Genomic DNA, 23,638 nt, shown 5'->3' on the forward strand with positions numbered 1-23,638 from the left:
TGGCTGTGTAAATCCAGTAGGTCACCTTAAGGGAGAATTCCCAGGAGGTGCCAATTGCCCTCTTGCAGGTGAACAGCTCTGCTGCTGCCTTCTTGGATCGCTCCACCATATGGTCACTCCATAATAGCTTCCTATCCAGAATGACTCCCAAATACTTGACTTGATCGCTAAACGCTAAGAACGTACCCCCAATTCTTGGCGGTGTAAGATTTGGTACTATGTACCTCCTCGTGAAGAGGACAAGCTCGGTTTTATCTGGGTTGACTTCCAAACCTCTGGCGGGTTGTACACCTGGAGCAGCTCCAGGATGTCAGCTGGGTCCGTTGGCGTCACTGGAACACAGGCTCTAGCCCTTGGTCGTGAGGAGATATCACGCGCCTCCACTACCTTGAGGCGCGAGCCCGGATATACCACCTCTATCAGCGTGACGGCGGCCCTATAGAGGTTTACCGACCTGGCGTCGTTACAGGCAATTCTCTTGACATTGCCCTGGAACCACCCTGCATCGGTGTAAGATGGCTGTGGACCAGGTTGTCTTTCTTAATCTTAACGGCCACCGTAGCGGGCGCGGCCTCGATCCACTTCCACTGTTGTTTCGGGATCCTGCCATCTTCGCTGCTCTCGTCTATAATGCCAATGATCTGCCGACCCTTGGCAATTTCGGCGAAAGACCGCGTCCAGCCCCCGTGCGTCTTGGCCCTTTTCGGTGCCGTGGGGTTGGATTCATCCATGGACCGCTGGCGTTTCGAGGTTTCATCACTCTCGACTACAACTTTTAAAATTACTTGAACTAAAAAATTAAAAATAAATAATAGTTTAAAAAAACTAAAAAAACACGGTTTTATAGCTAACCGAACTAAAAAATAGAAAATAATTTTCAGTTAAAAAGAGTTTATATAACTGTAGTAGAAGGTCAAACAATCTTTTATAGTTAATCATCTCAAAATAAAATTATAATAAAATTTAAGTTATTAACAGAATAATTTAATTCACAGTAAAAAGCGTGGGGTGCTTGATATTGAATGTTACAATCATTCTATTGGCAACTATCTGATAGGAAAGATATGAAACGTAGTCAAATGCACCCCACGCTTTTTAATCTGAATTAAATTATTCTGTTAATAACTTAAATTTTATTATAATTTTATTTTGAAGTGATTAACTATAAACGATTGTTTGACCTTCTACTACTGTTATATAAACCCTTTTTAATTGAAAATTATTTTCTATTTTTTAGTTCGGTTAGCTATAAAACCGTGTTTTTTTTAGTTTTTTTAAACTATTATTGATTGTAATATTTGCTTCACCTGTCTGGTTTATTGCATTACACGTCATGCCACTACTCCCAACTCTGCTGTCCCAATTGCTCAAGGTCCTAATTTCTTTTATTTGGAATCTTAAAACAACCTGCTGGAACAATCGAATCTATGTAATCAAAGTTTGAATTGTCATATCAGTCAAACATTGATAAAATTATACAAAAATTTGTATTATATATTTTTTTAAGTTAACTTAATTTTTTGTTCCCCAAAAAAATAAACTAGCGTTATTTGTAAAATTTTTTGTTTTTTTTTTAGAAAAAGTTTGCCAAATTTTTGTGTGTTGCCTCAAGATATTTAAGAGTTAATAGTTATATTAATCGAAATAGATAGAACTAAAATACACAATAGAAATTTAAAAAATGGACCACTTTAACGTTCCGAAGAAAGTAAATCGTCATGTGTTGAAAGCTTTGGGTGCTTTGAGTGGCGGAGATCGCAAGCAAGCCATTAGTATGAAACACATAATAGATCAAGTAAAACATCAAATGCGAAATTTAGTTCCGGTTCCAAATATTGAGAATGTTGTACAGAAATCATTGAAAAATCTAAGCGAAATTGGGTTGATCGAACGTCGTGGCATCAATCGATATGCGCTTGGACGTTGTGCCGCTATTTTACCAGGACCCAGTGTCCCAACTAATTCAAAAGGCCCAGACCGTCGAGTATTTCGTGGCAATGTTAGCACAGTTTATAGTTTTGAAACAATTTCTTCAATACATATATCTTTTCGTTTAAATAGGATCCACGGAGATGCAGTAAAAGCACTTTAGATCCAAACATGAAACGTGGTCGAGGCTGTAGTGATGAAGAATCTCTTTCAGGTGATGAGTTTGAACGGACACGTAAACGCATGCGTACGAATAATAAACAAGTACGTCATAGTGGTCGATGGGCGTACCTTCCGCGTGTACGCCAACACGACCAACCAAATAATACAATCGAGCAGCGCACTGATTTTAGTGCAGCCATCGATACACCCTTAATTCCTCAGGATTTATATTCATTGCATCACCCACATACGAGATTGCAAGAATGTGATGTAACTCGTTGCTGTCGAGATGATCTTGGAGTTGCAAGTAGCGGAATGTTAAATAAACCCGCAATGGATTTTATGCTGTCTAATGTAACACCGTCACCATCAATAGAAATATCTGAAATCACAGATGATGTACAAAAGATTGTAGATGTACGCATAATAGTCGAGACCCCGCCGTTACAACAGCAACAGAAAGATAACGAGGAAATTAATGATTACGAGGAAGCGGAAGAAGGCGTGCAAACAGACGGTCTATTGTCGGCTAAAACATTCGGCTATAGCACCGTAGCATCCAGTAATGAAATATCTAGCAAAAGCAATGGCGGAATCAAACAATTACAACCTGGAAGTAAAATAGCGACTGATCAAAATCAAATACCATCCAAATCGTGCACGTCCCGACGAATTTTGAATCCAACCAATGCAGTTGCAACTATTTCCCAAAATTCTTCCAAATCACTTTTGCTTGACTGCACTAAATCATATATTAAGTGAATTTGTATATATATATATATCTATTCTGAACACTGATTTATTTTTAATGTCGATGTAATGAAAAATACGTTTATTCGATTGAATGTACATATGTAAGGACTTAAGTTTACAGACATCGTTGTAAAAACTGTGAGCTTATTATTAAACAATGCTTTAATCTAATAAAATGCGTAGTTAGTTGTGAATTCTATGTCGTAATCTGCAGTACTATCTAAAAATTATACTCGTACCTATTACGGTATCCGACGGATGCCTTGCGGAGGGAGTGCGGATCGATTCGCGACAAAACTGATGCAGATTTGAGTTTAAAATTACATTTTTTTAAAATTCATTTGAACTCTTAATCCGAAGAAAATACAGAATAAAATTATAAAATAATTTTTTTTTCTAATTTGAAAATTCAAATGCGCAACTGGCTAATGTTTTGATTCAAATGTAGCTAAAAATATTCGTTAACTTTGTTAATGTTTTGGTTAAACTATTGTGACGAATATTAGTATCACTATGCGGTTATTTAATAAAGCACAACAACAATAAGCAACCTCTCACTCTTGGTACGTAAAAAAATCAATCATCATTTACACACATATGTACATACAAGGCAACGGAGAGATACACGCAAACACATGTAATATCATCAGCTGAAGTAGTACTCACATATACACACGCTATTCGAGAGGCTATAAACTACAAATACACATGCATATAGCTGGTAACCAAGTAGTAGATTCTAGAAGGAGAAACGTCTAGACATTTGGAGAAATATGCGGACAAGGCAACAGAGAGTATAAAAGCAGCACAGGCTGAGTAGTCAGCTGAGCTGTAAAAAGATTGAATCAATTGAGTGTGCATTCTCTCAGCATTCTTTTAAAAATTTGTAATTTTTTGGTTGCATATTATAAATCTCCATTCCTGAATGGCTTTACTTTAACTCAAAGCTAAAGTGTGTGTGAATGTGTGTGTTGAATGGTAAAATATAATTCAATATAGAGTGTGAATGTAGGAACCATTCCCAATCTTTAGTGAATGTAAACTTGAAATGAATGCACACTTTTTTTCCATTCAGTACTAAATACTTTTTTCCCAGGGTTATTTTTTTGTATACTTCATTGCCATCAGATATGTTAAATCAATTTAGGAGTTGGGTGCAAAAAAGGCGTAAAATTGGTCAATGGCAAAAATAGCCCCTTGCAATTTTTTCAAGTAGTTTAATATTTAAGAATTCATGAGCTTAACACCGGCTTATAGTTATTGAATATGAATTATTTTGTTTGTTTAAGACCAACTGAAAAGAAAGAAGCATTTACTGGTATATTGCGACGGTACCATTTCGAAAACAAACAAGTAGTTAATTATAAACCAGGAAAGTCTTAAATCATCTTCATGGTGTCCAAACATAAGACATACAGGAAATAGTACTTCATAGCAGATTTTGTATACTTCGTAATTGGGTTGATTTTTTTTTAATTAATCGTGTGAGATCAAAAAATGTTAGGCTCTTGTAAGTTGATCGGTTTCCTTTTAAGGTAAATCTCGCGGATAACTCGCTTACATAAAACCATAGGGCTCTTGATTATATAAAGTATTCAAAAGACATGAAGATATAGTAGAATTTGGCTGAAACTTCTCAAAGACAATCTATTGCCTTCTTGCTATATGTCAAAATGTTACTACTTATTTTTATATTGTTGTAAAATGGATTTTGTAAATGAACACATTGTGGATATTTTTTGTCGATAATATAACAAAACCAGATACTTGAGTTAAAGTCATTTAAATACATCAAAGTGCATAGGTCCATCGGCGATTTCGTTGGAGCTTCCTAATTCCGAGAATTTCGATAAACATATGTCTATTTCCATGGCATGGTCCTACGGTGATTCAGGCTTTTTCAGGCAGAGATGTTGAAATATTTGTAATTTGCTTTTTTATTATTAAATCTTTAGGAAAATTTCAATAGGAATACTTTTCCAGTTAACTTCTTCGTACTTTGTTGTCATTTAAATATGGAAAAAACTGGTCATCACGGACAATAATTAAATTTTTGTGTTGATATTTGAAGTGGCTTTAATTAAATGCAACCATGTGATATTTGAGCGGGTTTTGTGCATGTACGACATTTTTCACAATTGATTGGTACTAAAAAAGTGTGTGCACACTCAGCAAAGGCTGGATTCATTTGAATGCTTATTCTGTGTTGAAAAATTTTTATGTTTCATTCAATAACTCCATTCTTCCTTCAAATGAGCTAAGGATTGCATTCTTTTTTTTCACTACTGAATGAAGAATGGGTTAGCTTTTAAGCCACATTCCTTAGCAACGAATGAATGAATGAAAAGAAAGCATTCTTAAATCAATGATTTAAAATTTCAAATGATTACTTAGTTTTACAGCTCTGGTAGTCAGTAATCAGTTTAATTTAAACTCGGAATTAGTTGTGAAGTATAAGTGTTATTGTGAAGTACCTTAAAGTAGTCTAATAAAGACCATTTTTCATTATTGAATATTGGAGTTATTTATTCGACAATTTAGCGATTTGCAGAAGGTTGGAAATAAGCGGGATTTCACTAAATTCGTTACAATATATTTAGAAGTGTTGCTTGTGATGGTTAACGAAATAGCTGAAAAGCAGATCGAAATATTTGATGAAGTAGCTCATAAAAAGCTAGCATGAGGTTAATGCTTGTTGGAGACATGATCCCAAATTTAATTGACCTATAAATTGTAGTATACAATGATTTTACAAAATTTATTTGTAACATGAAGTATTGAAATATTAACTATTTTTAAGATACTTACCTTTTGCTAAAAATACTTACCTAATGAAATATTAACTATTTTTAAGATACTTACGTTTGCTAATTTACTTACATGTTGCAAAAATACTTACCTAATGAAATACCTTGCAAATGTGTAAAAATACTCACCTTAATGAACCACCCTCTAAACAAAGAATTTATAAATTTTTGCTTATTGTAATTACCGTGCACTCAACTTTGTACATTCCTTTTACATACATATGTACGAACATATAAATAGTTACCGTTTCCTAGCTGCGCAGGAGGCTGAAAATTGTATAGCTTAATATGTAAGTTTTTAGTTCGCTAATTACCGTCGATCGATCCGCCACTATTCGTAGAATATTTAATGCTAACAATTGTGAAAGTTCAGTGAAGTAAAAGTTATTAAATCGACACATATAAATAAGTTAAAATAAATCGTGGACATTAAGTTATATATAATAGTTTCTTTAAATAAATTTATATTATATTTGGAAAGGAAGACTACTGAAATCCCCTACCCAATACCCTGAAACTTAGCCATGGTCCATTGACGCCATTGGAACCAGCGACCTAAAAAAGTGGAAGAAACAAAAAAAGGAGATAAATCCAAAAGTTAAAAACAAAAAATTCTTTACAAAAATACATATTGAAAGAAAAGAAGTGCAAAACATATATTAAATTAAAAAGGTTAAATACAAATATACATACCCGTGTTTTACATACCTACATACGTGCATACTAACCTTATTACCCTAGTCGGTAAAAAGAAGAAAATTTAAGGAAAACAACAAAAACGTACAAATTAATAAAGATATAAAATACTTACCCGGTACGCGGCGCGCATATAACGAAATAAAAGTGCAAAAGCTATAAAAGGGAAAAATAAAAACTAAGTAAAAGTGCTAAGCTAAGAGCTACATACATATAGATACATATATATACAAAGTAAACGCTGAAAATAGGAGTGAGAAAAGCTGTGGAAAAAAGAAAGATAATAAAAGATTAAGTAAAAAGTGCAAAAATATATATACGTGAAAAGATTTAAATAAAGTGCTGCAAATAAAAGTAAAGAAAGCATATATATTGCAAAAATAAATAAATTAGAATAAAGAAAAAGAACAAAAAAGGTTTGCTTTATAAAATATTTTCCTCGAGTGAAGAAAAAAAAATTAGTGACCCGTCTACGGCACGGATACACATAGCGCATAAACACACATACATACAAGAAAAAGCGCTCGAAAAAGGCACAGAGGCAAATTTGCATAAGGAAGCAGCAGAGTTTATTATAGCCACGAGCAGTATACCTGAACAAGTGGTACGCCAACAACAACAACAACACATACACAGCACACTCAGCGCAGCAAAACAGGTGACGAACAAGAGTACCGAGGATGCCAAAGTAAGTACACCTTTGCACAAAAGTAAAATACGCATAATATACCCAAGTACAGCAAAATACTCCCCCCGCGATCGGTATATTAAACCGTTCGTTTTATAAAAAAAAACCGCATTACCTTGTTATATAAGCAAAAAGGTACAGTCTCACCTTAGTTACCCCTTGTTCGTGCATATACATATGTATGTATAAAGCATAAATTAAAAGTCAAGCGGTAAATTTCATCCAGGAAATCCCATAGCGGTAACCCAAAAACTGTACTTGGTACTCACACATAAATACGTATACCAAGAATAACCCACATATACACCAATTATTGCACAAATTGTTTAGCTTGCTCACATTTGGAAAAAAATTGTGGTAGCAATTTCACTTGTGTATATTGCCAAAAACGGCATCACTCTTTACTACATTTTCAAACAAACTCCAGCCCTCAAAACTCAGCACGGAGACAACAAAGGAGCAAGGCGCAACCCCTAGTTGAAGACCCAGACAGAACATCAACTTCAAAAGATGCCAGTCGAACCCAATCAACTCAAACCCCATTCAAGAAAAACACGACATCGGCTCACTTCGCAAGTAGTAGCGAAACCACCCTCTTACCCACAGCATTAGTCACAGTGTCAGCTAACGGCGAATATCATAAAATTCTTGCACTGATAGACCAAGGCTCTGAAAAAACCTTTCTAGCCTCTAGAATACAAACACTACTTCAACTGCCAACCAAAGAACCCCTTATAAAATATCGGGAATGGGAGGTTCGGTAGTTCAAAACTCGAATAAGATCTGTGAAATATCTCTCTGCTCGGCGGATCTGAAAAGCAAATTTATACCCAATCCATTTTACTGCCTAAATTGACTCATTTCTTACCCAGATTCAAAGTGTCGACAGTAAATTTGAAGGAAATTGCAACATTGCCACTCGCCGACCCTCAAAAATCGACATGGTTATAGGCAGCGATCTTACTCCCCAAATATTAGTCCAAGGGTTACAAGCCAACGCAAGTGGCTCTTTATTAGCCCAAAACACTATATTTGGGTGGATACTCAGCGGACCCTTAAAGAGACTGTAAATACATTCTCGACTCAAGTACTCGAGAGTCCGGATGATACTCTCAGTAAAATACTCCAGCAGTTCTGGCATCAGAAAGAGAGAGCTACCCATGACTCAAGCTCTTTCGGAAGATGACAAATTTTGCGAGGAACTCTACCGCAAAACCACCCACCGCCAAGAAGATGGTAGATATGTAGTGAAACTACCATTTAAGAGGGAATTTCCAAACACGCTTGCCCTGGGACCCTCACGTATTGCTGCACAACAACAATACCTCAGCGTTGAAAGATCCCTCGAAAAAAGTCCAGATCTAAGAGAAAAATACTCGGAAGTTTTGGAAGAATATATCACCCTTAACCATATGGAGGCAACCTCCTCCCGCGAGCTCATCGATAAAGGAAAGTATCTTTCCTTCTATCTCCCCCATCATGCGGTATTAAAACCCGACAGCAAAACAACGAAGGTGCGCGTTGTCTTCAACGCATCTGGGACTACCCATTCTGGAAACTCGTTAAATGACGCTCTACACTCAGGCCCCATACTCCAAAACGACTTAATGCTCGTCCTATTCAAATGGAGATTTTTTAAGTACTATTTAACGGCGACATCGAAAAGATGTACCGCCAAATACTCGTTCATAAAGAAGATCAGGATTTTCAAAGAATTCTCTTCCGAAGATCTCCACAGCTGCCGATGGAGGACTTCAAATTAAAGACAGTGACGTTTGGCGTCAACTGTGCCCCATATCTCGCGATACGGACTCTGCACCAACACGCAGAAGACACAAAACCCACCCAACCACTCGCCTATGATATATTGCTACACGAAACCTACGTAGACGATATACTTTCGGGCGAACATAGTATACAGTCCGCTCACGACTCTCTACACCAGGTTATCGAAGCGTTGAAATCAGCCGGTTTTCCACTCAAGAAAATAACGGCGAATCACCCAAAATTATTGGAACCCATCCCAGAATCTGATCTCCTAGATGCAGATTTTCTCTCAACAAAGACCCTCGGCATAAAATGGAATGCCATAAACGACTCTTTCTCATACTCTTACGACCCTATACCCGCAGAAAACTCGAACACAAAGACGCAAATTTTATCGGCGGTTGCGAAATTGTTTGACCCGACAGGATGGCTATCGCCAATAATGATACTAGCCAAGACTCTCCTCCACCAACTCTGGTTAGAAGGAACTGACTGGGATGAACAAGTCAAACCCAGCGATTTCCACAAATGGAACACATTTCGCGAAAATCTCTCCGCGATAAATGAAATTAAAATCCCTCGATGGGTTGAATTTTCACCCAATAAACCCTTTCAGATGCATGGATTCTCAGATGCATCTGAAAAAGCATTCTGCGCTTGTGTGTACCTGCGAGTGCAGAATAGCAAGGACAAGTTTTCTACTCACCTACTCGTGGCGAAGAGCAAAGTGGCTCCCGTGAAAACCGTGAGCCTGCCTCGTCTAGAACTCTGTGGAGCAGTACTACTCACAAAATTAATAAAATAAATTCTCTCACACCTAACTCTGACTCCACATGACCTGTTTCTCTGGTCGGACTCCGCCATCGTACTAGCATGGCAAATAGAACCTCACAAATTCTGGAAAACGTGAGTAACGCCCCTTGGAAACACGTACCCAGTGGAGATAATCCAGCAGATCTTGGTACCCGTAGATGTACACCCAAGGATCTAGCCGAATGCTCCCTTTGGTGGAAGGGCCCAGAGTGGTTGGCCAAATCCCCAACTTCCTGGCCGAAACTAGTGACACAAACCCCTACTCCACCGGAACAAAAGCGCACTCAAGCATTTCATACTGTAGATATGCCTGATCTACTCGAACGCTTTTCTTCCTACTCAAGAGCTCTACGAGTCGCTGCTTATATGTACCGACTTATACACAGGGCACAAGGTCTTGATACTCTGAAAACGATCACGCTAACCCAAGAGGAAGCTCATCAGGCAAAAGTTCGTTTGATCCTGTTGGCGCAACATAAATACTTCTCTGCCGAAATTTGCAGATCTACAGTCCAACAAACCACTCCACAAAAAGATTTTATAGTATTATAATTCCCGATAACTCTCGGTGTTGCTATTTACTCCTAGAATTTATTCACTCTACCTTGTTGCATGCCGAAAAACAACTGATGATCCGCATGATACAACAGGGGGATTCAAGGGGTTGTGTAGCGCAACATATAGCTTCTCCAACCCAATTGTCAACCTCACCTTCGAGCGGCGAATCCCGTTTCACTAACAGACGAGGCTCTGGCGACCCCAAGCTCATCATGGAACTTGGGGGTGGGGAGGGAGGGATGGCCTGAAGGTTCAATGTGGCCATATAAATCGTTCCCGAGATGGTCGGGCCAGCACCTTAATGGTGCTGTGTTACCGGAGCGTATCGGATCTGTATCCGACAAAGGACCATCACATCGATAACACTCCCCAAAGCCTTCGGGGAGTAACCTAATCGCTACAACAACAACAACAACAACAACAACAACATGATACAACAGGAATACTACATCCCTCGACCGCGTGATACAACAGGAATACTACATCCCTCGACTCAAACAAAAGGTGAAGAAGTGCATATTCCATTGTAAATATGCACGATCTACAAACAACAAGCTAAATCCCAAATAATGGCCGCACTCCCTCCGGAAAGGTCCACATACTCTCTCCCATTTCACACGACCGGGATCGACTTTGCTGGACCAGTTCTCGTTTGAAACATCAATCTTACGGAAGGCATCTTACTCAAAGTTTGTGTATTCGTATGTTTCTCAACAAAAGCAGTCCATCTTGAAGTCTGCTCAGATCTGACGACCGCTGCTTTTAAAGCAGCATTTGCTCGTTTTGTTAGTCGTCGTGGACTCCCACACAAAATAATGTCAGACAATGGCAAAACCTTTATTGGAGCAAGTCGTGCAATTCAAAAGGAGCTTTCTTCTTTTCTCAAGGAAGCCGCAACTGACATAGCTCAAAAATATGCTACTCATGGACTGTCCTGGCAATTCATCCCACCATATGCTCCTCACATGGGCGGATTATGGGAAGCGGCAGTTAAAAGCTTTAAAACCTATTTCCTTAAAGTTGCAGGCAGTCAAAAATTCACATTTGAAGAATTTACTACCCTACTCACTCGAATCGAAGCGGAATATACAAACGGCCCATAGCAAAAGTGTGTGTACTTCCCCTAGCAGACTAAATTTTTCACCCTCACCCTATATATCTCTCCAAACCGTGTCAACTGTAGGGATTCATATCACAGCCCACTCTCTACACCCATACTCACTTGACCCCCTTTATTTTGACTTCTCTTTTCAGGCCACGTTATGGAAACTTCAGCACCTGCCGGCTGTGTTGCTAAAGGCATTCGTTGCGCTACTGCCATGCGTTTATGTATATGACCCCGGACGAACGCTATGAGTCGGTGCGGGCTCACAAATATTGCATAAATTGTTTGGCAACATCCCATGTTACGGGCGCATGCAGCTCCCCTGATAGCTGCCGCCGATGTGGCCTCGCTCACCACACGCTGCTTCACCGTGAGCGGCCAAAGGAAGAACGCCGGAAACGATTCAACAGTAAACCCCTGACTCCAGCCCCGAAAACGAAGACAACAAAAAGGACTGTAATTTTAAAGCCAAAGAAGAAACGGGCAGACAATAATACCACTCAGAAGCGCTTGAGGAATTTGTTTTCAACAGCGGTTAACACTTTGGAGGAGATGCAGAAGTTGCTGCTTCCCTCATCGGAGCAGGCCGGCCGCCATGTTGGAGACATGAGCCCAAATTTAATTGACCTATAAATTGTAATATACAATGATTTTACAAAATTTATTTGTAACATGAAGTATTGAAATATTAACTATTTTTAAGATACTTACCTTTTGCTAAAAATACTTGCCTAATGAAATATTAACTATTTTTAAGATACTTACGTTTGCTAATTTACTTACATTTTGCAAAAATACTTACCTAATGAAATACCCTGCAAATGTGTTAAAATACTTACCTTAATGAACCACCCTCTAAACAAAGAATTTATAAATTTTTGCTTATTGTAATTACCGTCGATCGATCCGCCACTATTCGCAGAATATTTAATGCTAACAATTGTGAGAGTTCAGTGAAGTAAAAGTTATTAAATCTACACATATAAATAAGTTAAAATCAATCGTGGAAATTAAGTTACATATAATAGTTTCTTTAAATAAATTTATATTATATTTGGTGAAGGAAGTGCCGTGGGTTTTAATTTGGAAAGGAAGACTACTAAAATCCCCTACCCATATACCCTGAAACTTATCCAATGATATTAGTTAAAGTGGTTAATGAAATAACTGACAGCTTTCCGATAAATAAAACAAAATGAAGAATAATTTAATATATACTTATGTATATACTTATAAAATGTTTTTATTTTTAAGCAAGACCACGATTAAATGTAGGTTTTATATATATTTTTCTGGAATCTCCAAACAACAAACTTTTTTGGAATTCAAAAATCAAATTTGATAATTAGTAATGAAATACCTATAAATACAAACTCATAAGTGATATAACAATTCATTTGAATTAAAGTAAAGTTATAATCTTGAATTAAATAATACAAGAACCCTATATTGTATATTAAGCATGCATTTTATTGCTGTTTTATGAAAAAATTAGTAACTTATTTGATAAAACTAAGTTTGATTATATAATTTAAATGTTAAAGTCCAATAAAGAAGAAAAGAATACCCCCAGCGGGTTAGAGGACCTAGAATATAACCGCGGCACGCATTCCTGTCGTAAGAGGCGACTAAAATACCAAATTGATTCAAGGAGTTGCCAGCGCAATATATAGCTTCTCCAACCCAATTGTCAACCTCACCTAACTAAGGACCAAATGCTTTAAAACTTACATATATCGTGCTAGAACATGCGTCTCCCGAATCTTTCGGAAAAGATGTGTCAGCATCGTTTCTATTAGGTTCAATATAACAGTTGTCCCGGATTTAACCGTACCACAAACAGATTTCGTTATTTGTTTGCAAATTCATAGTTCCCGACTTTCACGATTATCTTCATTTTCGTACTTAACTCTTAATCGTTAATTATATAACTAGATTTCCCATATAAATTTTTTCCTTCAATAATCGGTAATTACTCTCAAAAAAAGCTGGTATCAGGGCAATGCTAAATAATCATCAATATGCAACTTTCGAGTATCAATTATTCTTTATCAAGCGTGTTATGCAATTGATATTTTCGAAATTGGCAATTTGATATTTTCGAACTGTATGGTTTGATACTAACAAGTATCAATTTGATATTTTGTACGTGTTATCAACTTGATACTCTCTCCTATTATTTCTGCCATAACATAGTATCTATTTGATAATTTTTTTTATCCAATTGATACCTTTTTGGTACAAGTTGAAATTATTTTTTTATTAAATTGATAGTTTTTTTTTTGCTAAAACCCTAACACGCTAGATGTGGGCGAAGTCGAAAAGGACCTCAAAAGCCTAAGGGAAAAAAGACAGGTGGAGGTCCCCGACGTCACCACGAACGTGCTAGAAGAGGACCAACCGCTAAATAGTGCTGTGACTCGCACAGAGGAACACCCTGCACAACAGTCACGAGAGGCTGAAGGGGGCCTCTAAACCAAAAGGGCAAGGGGAGGACGACGACGTCAAGACGAACGTGCTGGAGGGGGACAAACAGCCCAATGGTGCTGCGAGTCCTACAGTTTGACGTGGCGCTGATCCAGGAGCCGTGGCTCTCATCGGAAGGAAAGGTTTCTGGACTTAGCGCGCGCGGGTTTGGCGTTTACTACGCGCAAACGGAAGGACGGGTGCGAGCTGTAGTAATGGTAAGGAAACAGCTGCATTCATATATGCTGCCTAATTACACCACTGAGGATCTCGTAGCGGTGGCCGTTGAGCAAAAGAATAAGCAGGCATTTATCCTGGCGTCCTGCTACATGGCCCATGCTGCGGAGGTCCCACCGATGGAGTGCAAAAGGCTAGTACAGGAGGAACGGCGCAAAGGGTGGTTGGTCATAGGCGCAGATGCAAATGCGCACCACAATACGTGGGGAAGGGCAGATACGAGCGAGAGAGGCGAATCTCTGTTTTGTTACATCCTGCAAACCAATTTGCAGATAGCCAACAGGGGAAATGTCCCTACATATATTGGTCCAACATCCAGCAATGTTCTGGATATTACATTGAGCTCCGAGCGTGATATATCAAGGTATGATTGGATGGTTCTTGATAGACCCTCCTTCTCCGACCATGCGTATATCAGCTTCAACATCCCCCTAAAGAGGGTAGATAAGGGAGGAACCTTTAGAAACCCTAGGTCAACGAACTGGACTAAATTCCAGAAACATGTAGAAACAAAACTGGGACAACCCAAAGAGGTTGCTAATGTAGAGGAACTGGAGGAGTCGAATGAATTCCTAACAAGGACGCTTATGACTGCGTATAACAAAGCTTGCCCTCTAAGAAGATTCAGAGGAAAAGCAAAGCCGCCATGGTGGAGCAATGAACTGAGTCTTCTAAGAAGACAGGTTAAAGAAATGTTTAAGCTCGCAAAGACCGCGGAAAGCGAAGCGTGTCGGGACGAGTACAGGGATCTAGTGAGGATCTACAAGCGTGAAATTACCAGGGCGAAGAGAAACTCATGGAAAAGTTTCTGTACGGACATCGAGTGCTCCAGCGAAACAGCACGGTTCAAAAAAGTCCTAGCAAAGGGAAACATAGTCCAGGGACTAATAAAGAAAGAGAACGGGGAATGGTCACGTAATAGTGAGGAATCCCTTGAGGTGCTTCTCGATACACATTTCCCATCGGGAGACGGTTTAGAGGAGCCAGCAGACATCACTCACACTCCGATCACGGAGCTAGTAGTGCCGGGCTTGGTGACCGATACCAAGATCGAGTGGGCAGTGAAGACGTTTTCTAAGTTTAAATCGCCGGGCCCAGATGGTATATTCCCGGCCATGCTACAAGTCTCAAGTAGGGCGGTCGTGGAATGGCTTAAAATAATATTCGATGGGTGCATACGACTGAATCATGTACCGCACTCTTGGAGAACTGCTCGTGTAGCTTTTCTACCAAAGGCGGGGAAGATCGGTCACATGTATTCCAACGACTATAGACCCATTAGCTTAACATCATTTCTGCTCAAAACCTTTGAGAGGCTGATAGATGTGTACATAAAGTCCAACGTGGATGAAAAGCTGCTCTCCACAACACAGCATGCGTACACCAAAGGCAAGTCGGTAGACACCGCATTGCATAGGGTGGTAATAAGCATAGAGAAATCCCTGGAATATAAGGAGTATGCTCTAGGAGTCTTCTTGGACATTGCCGGGGCTTTCAATAATGTTGCAAAATGGGCGATTATGGATGGTCTTAATTACATTAAAGTACATCCTGCCTTAATCAGATGGATCGGCTGCATGTTAAATTGCAGAAAGATTACATCACAATGGGGATTGTACGAGGCCACGAAATCAGTGGACAGGGGCACGCCGCAGGGAGGGGTGCTATCACCTCTGCTGTGGACGCTGGTCATCAACCAACTGCTCAGGCAAATCGATGAGGGACCCGTAAAACTTACGGCTTACGCAGATGACGTTGCAATTGTCATAAGTGGAAAGTGCCTTCCAACGATTAGTTCTTTGATGGATCGGGCGCTTCGCGATATTCATACCTGGGCATCTAATGTCGGGTTGAAAGTCAATGCGGAGAAGACGGATATGGTCTTGTTTACAAAGAGGTACAAGGTCCCAAATTGGACCAGGCCTAAGTTAGGAGGGGTGACCTTACAGGAGAAACCTTGCACAAAATATTTAGGAATCATCCTAGACAGTAAGCTGTCATGGAAGCTCAACGTGGAAGAGAGGGTCAAGAAGGACTTAACGGCACTCTACGCATGTAAAAGAATGCTGGGTGTACGTGGGGCCTATCGCCCTCTCTTTCTCATTGGGTTTTTACAGCGATTGTAAGCCCTATTCTATACTATGGAGTTCTTTTTTGGTGGAAAGCCACACAAAAAACAACATACCTTAAAAAATTAGAGGGGGTATGCAGACTATCGATGCTTAGCATTACGGGAGCCCTGAAAACAACCCCGACGGCTGCACTGTATGCCATTTTGCACATCCCACCTGTAGACCTGGTAGCAAAGAACAAAGCGTTAAAGACCGCAACCAGGCTCGGTGCTTCGGGGCAGCTTGAGCGCCGACCATATGGCCATAGTAGTATAGCGTCATCAATCACAAGACGAACAGACTACATGATTCCCTATCTGCGCTTCGAGGGAGATCTTAAGGCCACAATAGAAGTGGATGGTTGGCGCAAGGGTGCGCAAATGGCGGACGAGGCGATACATGTGTACACCGATGGTTCCAAAGTAGTGGAAGGAGTAGGGTCTGCGGTATACTGCGCTGATCCGGAGATAAGCAGATCCTACAGGCTGCCGGATTACTGTAGCGTTTTCCAAGCGGAAATATTAGCCGTAACCAAAGCAGTAGAAACCCTGGAAGAGAATAACTTAAGCTGCAACCGTGTTAACTTTTATATTGACAGTCAAGCAGCAATTAAGGCAATAATCTCGCATAGCACAGCATCTAAATGCGTGTTAGAGTGTAAGCAGTCTCTGGAGAAAATCGGGACAGGGAAAAGCATACATCTATATTGGGTGCCAGGGCATATGGGAATAGATGGGAATGAAAAAGCGGATGAACTAGCTAAAAAGGGCGCATCCCTTGAAGCTTGCTCCGTAGATGTCCCAATTAGATTGGGCGAGATTAAGCGAAGGCGAGAGGTGCACATGAACGACCAAGCGGGAAAGGCGTGGGTTCAAGCGGGGGGCTGTAAAGTGTCGAAGATTATGTGTAGGTCTTACAACCTTAGACTAACTCAGTTGCTCCTATCATTAAAAAGAGAGGACTGTAGACTCATGACGGGTATTCTGACTGGACACTGCCTTCTGGCGTCACATGCCTCTAAACTAGGCTTGGTCAGTGATAGCAGATGTAGGAAGTGCGGGTTGGAGGAGGAAACGATCGAGCACGTTCTGTGCTCGTGCCCTGCACTTGCCAGGCTAAGACTCCAGCTATTAGGAGTGATACAGCTGTCAGATCTAGAAGCAGCAAGTGGCTTAAGTCCTAGGAAGCTTCTAGTATTTGCCAAGAGGACGGAGTTATTTTATAACATAGGTCCTGGTTTTTGATAGGGTTTTTCAGTTTGGTCGTTAAAACAAACTTCTGGTAACACTACGGACTCAATCAGTCTATGTGAGGTCCTCATGGACCGGCCAGTTCAACCTACCTACCTACCTAGTTTTTGCGCTCTAATGTGATCGGAGCTGCTCAAGCCCTATACACTTGTAACACTTTTCTTTTTGTTTTGCCCTGAATCATAGGCACAGATTCAAATTCACACTTTGAATATAAAAAACATTTTAATAGCACTCCCATATGCCCTCACATATAATTTCGAACCATATGAAAATGCTTGAATTTCTTATGAAAGTGCCAAGAAAAAGCACTCCCGTATGAAGCTCAGGCACTTGCATGATACAAAAAAGAAGCTAGTTCCACTCAAATTTTTCTACGTATTTGGGGATTTTTGAAGTTTCATAATGTTTGTTTTGCCAGAAGCGTTGCCACACCGTTACTGTTTAAGGCGAAATTATGGTTTTTCGGGATGGAAATTTCCTTTAGGATGAAAACGCGAGATAATAATACTATGCTTTAGCACGATTTATGTGCATATATGTATATCGATTGAGAATACAGTAAAACATGCGATTTTATTGAAAAATAGTGGATAATGACTCACACATTGGTTAATGTCTCATATCTTTATGGCAGCTTGACCCCTAGACAGAATAAAATACACGAAAAATCCTGTTGTTCTAGCATGGCCCTATTATCATGCCCCTGAATGAATATGAAGTGAATATTTCTCAAGGCATGTTGAGAAAAAGTATACATCCAAAGTCTGCACATCTATGTCAAAAAAAGGGCACAGAATGTGTATAGGCGGGGCTGCCCCAAGGTGACCCCTGGTACAACGGGCAAAAACACTCTCATAACTAGTGGCTAACCTGCAGAGCTACAGGGTAATGTTCTCCCTAAAAAATGGTTTAACAATTCCCTCCGAAAGCGCAACGCTTGAGTTATTCAATAAATAAAAAAATAAAAAATGTGGACCTGTAGCCAATTTATCAAGAAATTGCGGTGTCGGTTTATAAGGACCTCCTTTCAGCAAGCAATTGACAAACGTGTATGTTTTGTCAAAATGTTCTGAGCAAACTTACGGGCTATATTCCCTTGCTTTGCATAATTCGATCCATATTGCTTCCACCAAAACAATTTTCGGGAGCTCGAAAAACTTATTGAAAACCTTCTTTTCTAGGTTGATATTTCGTATTAAATGCATGGTGCTCATGGCATGGTGCTCATTGTTTTTTTTCTTTTTTATTTAAAATAACTATGAAAGTAATTTAGTCGTGTTCGTTAATATGAAATCCATCAAAATTAGAAAAATTCGTAACATTTTTCAATCTGGTAGCTTGTATTTGGTGAAATTCAGGAATAATAAATAAAAATATATTCGAATAATTCCCAACTCTGGCTATAACGTGATTTTCAGTTTCTCTCGAAATCCTAGATTAAGGGAAACAAAACACAACTGTGAAAATTTTCCCAATGAACAACTTTTTTTTTTACATTTTTCGAGTATCGTCAACTTTGGTGCTATAGTGCAAAGATGTTCGAAGAATTTGGATAACGGAGTCATGCCACAACAACATCCATAAAACTGCAACTAAACAATTGTCATTGTCCCCGCAAAAGTCAAGTGGCTAACGTCAAACTAAATGGAACTACCTCCATTTTTTGTATCATGGGCACTTGTGTATGATAAAAAAATTTACACTAACAATTTGACAACTAAAAGTTATTCAAAAACATTATCAGCCCGATTCTAAACAAAAATTCCGTGCGAGTTTTTTCACTTCTCCCATTCCTCGTATTCTAAATAAAAATTCCTTGTGAGTTTTTTCACTTCTCCCTTTCCTCCTATTCTGAACAATGTTCGAAAAAGCGGAAACGGGTTATGGGAGAAAAGTAGGTATTATGAATGTGAGGGAGAGGGAGATTTCTCTGCCATTTCTTAGGATTTTTTTACTTGTTAAATTAAAGGGAATGCATCAAAATAGTTAAAGGAAATTGGTTCTTTTAAGAAAGAACACTTATTTGTACAAATTTGTGCTAAAATATGAATGTACATTCTACCACAATATTCTCACTGTTAATACAACAACAACAACAACCACAAAAGCCTTTACTTTAGTAGAAAAGTATATCATAAGCAACAGAAGAGCTCTTGGTATATTTGATGCAGCCATCCAGAAATTGCGTAAGAATTTTTAAGAAGGCTTAAATAGATTTTGGCATATGGCGAAAGGCGAACTCAACTCGACTTGGCCGCCAGAAAATTGCTTTGCTGAATGAAAGCAGGCAACTCCAGCGGATTTGTGTTATCCCGCCGTCTTCTTCTTCTTATGCTCCTCTGTTGATGTTGCTGTGGCACAAATTCATTACTCATTTCAGTGAATAACACATGAAATGCAATACTGTGCATTGTTTATATTTTATTTCTTAATTTCAAACAAATTTGCAACAATAAACTTTTCAATTTTTGAAACGAAATAAGAAATGCGCAACGAAATTTCAATTCACAAAACAGCTGAGTTCGAAAATTTGAAATTCCTATTCCCCAATTATTCTTCTCCCTAGGAGAAAAGAATTGGAGGAACTTTTCCTCGAGAATGTTTAGAATTGGTCTGTATAGCACTGAAAAAAATTTGTAAATAAAATTGATTCTTAAATAAAATTAAAATATTCAAGGTTCGAATCGAGCTCAAGGCCAGAACAATAATTTTTTTCTAATGATAATTGTTATTTTTTAATTTTTCTAAATTTGAAAAATTGTATTTTGTTTTTGGAATAGTAAGTAGAAAATTTTTCAGACAACCTGCCATAGCTGCGCAGATAAATCCATTTCGAAGGGTGCTAAGCCTTCATCATCAGTACGCTTTAGGCATGCTGCGCTAACCATTTAGCTATACAGCGGTGGTTTGTTTGACTGGCAAATGTGCTACTTCTATTCCTTTTTTACCAACTATATTTATTCAGTGTTGCGCCATCTGGTGCAAATCACTGATAATGTTGGATTTTTGTTGGCGCAACACTGAATAAATATAGTTGGTAAAAAAGGAATAGAAGTAGCAAATTTGCCAGTCAAACAAACCACCGCTGTATAGCTAAATGGTTAGCGCAGCATGCCTAAAGCGCACTGATGATGAAGGCTTAGCACCCTTCGAAATGGATCTATCTGCGCAGCTATGGCAGGTTGTCTGAAAAATTTTCTACTTACTATTCCAAAAACAAAATACAATTTTTCAAATTTAGAAAAATTAAAAAATAACAATAATTATCATTAGAAAAAAATTATTGTTCTGGCCTTGAGCTCGATTCGAACCTTGAATGATTTATCAATAGGCCGATAAAAACAAAAACAATTTTAAAATTAAAATATATAAATGACCGCAGAGCTGTTGTTGCGGCGCCCGTAAAACAATACGCCGGCGTTAGTGTCATCGCAAACCGGCTGTGCCTTTCGCTTACTTCTATTCCCATTCATTCGTTGTCAAGTTACTGCGCTCTCACACGATACTTATATTTACGTTCAATAGCGGCAAAACAGCGAGTTCCGCTAATTTCTATATATTTTGTTATATTAAATTCATTTTAAAGGAATAGTTCCGCTAGTTGCCTTTTTCGATATATAAGTCAAGGAAACTTTAAATTGTACTCGTTTAAGCTGAATAAATTTGCAGATTTTAGTGCATTTGTATCATCACTGAAAATACGTTTATTTATTTCACACCTGGCGCTACAAAACTAAAATACTTTGGTTTAGGCAATATATTGAGCAATTTCGGCGAAGTTTTGTTTAAAAGCCTACAGAAGTTTGCAATTGACACGGTTCAGCCACAATACAATTTGTGTAAGCGGAGCTCCTGCGGTACCATAACCTCAACTTTAACTTGGGCTGAAAATGTCGGACGAAGAACAATTGGCGGCTGCTAAAGCAACAGAACTACCTAGCGCAACCTTGCAAAATCGCAATACTGCTGCTTCTACCACATTGGCTGCGTCAACAGGTATAAACGCCTCGACCGGCGCCCCAGCATCAGCAACTGGCAGCGCGCCCCCAGAGGCACACATATCAACAGAAGCACATGTTTCAACGGTAGATAACTTACAGCCAGGTTCTTCCCAGCAGGTCACCGCTTCAACGCCGCGAGTTTCTACAGGTAACACTATTCCAAGTTTTATGCCAAATCAGAATTTAAACAACCCTGATATGTCACCACTTCGCACACGCTCTAGTATCTTACGTCTGGCGCCACCCCAAAAACGACCGAGAATTCCTCGTGCCGTAAGTAATAATGCTAATAAGGAAAGAGGTCCGCAAGTGACTTGGGCACCCCCGGCACCCACCACGGACAATAGGGCGCAAAATCTTAGTGCGCAGTTTTCTACTCTTGACATAGAGAACAATATTTTTAGTAGTGCCTCACGCGGCACGCAAGGTGCGCCTCGAAACTTTAACGCACCCTCCTCATCCACCGCGTTTAGATTCGGAGCCAACTTCCAACCAGCTACGCAAAATTACTCTGTAGCTCATTCTCAGGTTAGTGACAGTCGTGATACGGCGCAACACGCCAACTTATTTGCGACAATGGGTACGCAAATAAATCCTACAACTTTCGGCAATCACATACTGCAAAATAATGTGGCCTCTTCGAATACTACGTTTACCAATGTATCTGTTCCACATCTAATGCCGTCTGCCGCAATAACTCAGGGTCATCTTTCGCACCATTTCACTCCTACGCGCGTACCAAACGCATTACCCAATAATAATTTTGGCAGTTATACAGCGCCCACAACTTCATTTAATGTGGCCAATACAACCTTTCCCTTTTCACGAAACTCATTAGAAGAGATAAATTTATCTACATCGCACGTAGCTGCACGTCAGGTAATGTCCAAGGACCTGCCAACCTTTTGGCAACCCCGAAGAGTGGCCGCTCTTCATAACTAATTTTGAACAGTCGACGATAAGGTGTGGCTTCACAGACCAAGAAAATTTAATTCGGTTGCAAAAATGTTTAAAGGGTTCAGCTTTGGACGCCGTAAGGGGAAAGTTAATGATGCCTAGTACTATATCCTACGCCATAGAAACACTACGCATGTTGTATGGGCGTCCGGACGTTATCCACCAGACTCTTCAAAAGAAATTAAGACAGCAACCCGTTGTCAAAACTGAAAATCTGAATACCTTAGTTAACTTTGCCCTGGCCGTGCAAAATTATCGAGCTACAATGCAAGCCATTGGTCTAGAGGATTACCTGAACGATTCTATGCTCCTGAATGATTTGATAAGCAGACTTCCATGCGACCTTAGGTTGGATTGGGGTAAACACCGTATGTCTCACGCGCGAGTTGATATAGCACTATTTGACGAATGGCTGTTCAATCTTGCCACCTGCGCTAGCCAAGTTACACCTATCGAGCATAGTAATGCGTCACTTTATGCTAGTGAGGAAAGAAAAGGACGTCGTAAAACATCTAGAGAGAGGGTTATGCTTCATGACTTCAGACGCTCCGAAGTAGAAAACTGTCCTAGGTGTTCAAAGACACATACCCTGTCGGATTGCGGGGAATTTAAAGCAATGAGTATAGATATGAGGTGGAAATTTATTAGGGAAAACAAACTATGTATAAGATGTTTCAAACGGCATTTCGTACGGCGCTGTAATTCTAAAAGGAAGTGTACTGTTGATGGCTGCAAAATGCCGCATAACATACTCCTTCACTCACCTCATGGCAACATTAGCCCACTACAAGTTTCTGAGCCCAAGGATAACCTTTCTCGTAATCAAACAGTCTTGTTTCATGCCAAGGAGAAAAAATGCGCCATATTCCGCTATATAGCAGTTACACTTCAAGGTAAACTAGGTTCAATAGATACGTATGCCTTTATTGACGAAGGGTCAGCATGTACTCTCATCGAAGACGAGTTGGCATCACAACTCGGCCTTGACGGACCTAAGGAAGAACTCTGCCTTCAATGGACCGGCGAGGTTACTCAAAACGAAGCTAACTCAAAGTCCGTTGCGCTGCATATTTCTGCTCGAAGTCCAACCTCAAGAAAGTTCCTTATAAAGGGGGTTCGAACAGTAACTAGTCTTAATCTACCTATTCAAACACTCGAGGGCAGCGCTATAACGCATAGAAATCATTTGAAGGATTTGCCAATGGAGCCATATATTGGAGCGCAAGCTCGCATTCTTATCGGTCTCGATAACATTAAGCTTGGTGTACCAATACAAATTCGCGAGCAGGATGGAGACGACTTAATAGCAGCAGAGTGTAAGCTAGGGTGGTCCGT

The 23,638-nt window shown here is 39.5% G+C and overlaps 2 protein-coding genes across 6 annotated transcripts in view; both read left to right on the forward strand.

Annotated features, from left to right (window-relative positions):
• The window catches only part of LOC137238489 (acyl-CoA Delta-9 desaturase-like), a 142,503-nt gene that overhangs the window by 103,939 nt on the left and 14,926 nt on the right, over positions 1–23,638 (forward strand). The gene's annotated exons all lie outside the window — the stretch shown is intronic.
• On the forward strand, positions 1,270–14,128 carry vrs (versager). Of its 2 annotated transcripts, XR_010949201.1 has the most exons (3): positions 1,270–1,999; positions 2,062–7,035; positions 11,428–14,128. XR_010949201.1 is itself a non-coding variant. In XM_067763546.1 (2 exons), the coding sequence occupies exons 1-2, from the start codon at positions 1,682–1,684 to the stop codon at positions 2,851–2,853; spliced, it is 1,110 nt and encodes a 369-aa protein (XP_067619647.1). In that variant the 5' UTR covers positions 1,607–1,681; the 3' UTR covers positions 2,854–9,619. The 2 variants fall into 2 exon arrangements, 1 of the variants encoding a protein (XP_067619647.1); XM_067763546.1 differs by lacking the exon at positions 11,428–14,128 and having other exon boundaries at positions 1,607–1,999; positions 2,062–9,619.

The sequence above is a fragment of the Eurosta solidaginis genome, chromosome 1, assembly GCF_040869045.1.
Source record: "Eurosta solidaginis isolate ZX-2024a chromosome 1, ASM4086904v1, whole genome shotgun sequence".
Classification (NCBI taxonomy): domain Eukaryota; kingdom Metazoa; phylum Arthropoda; class Insecta; order Diptera; family Tephritidae; genus Eurosta; species Eurosta solidaginis.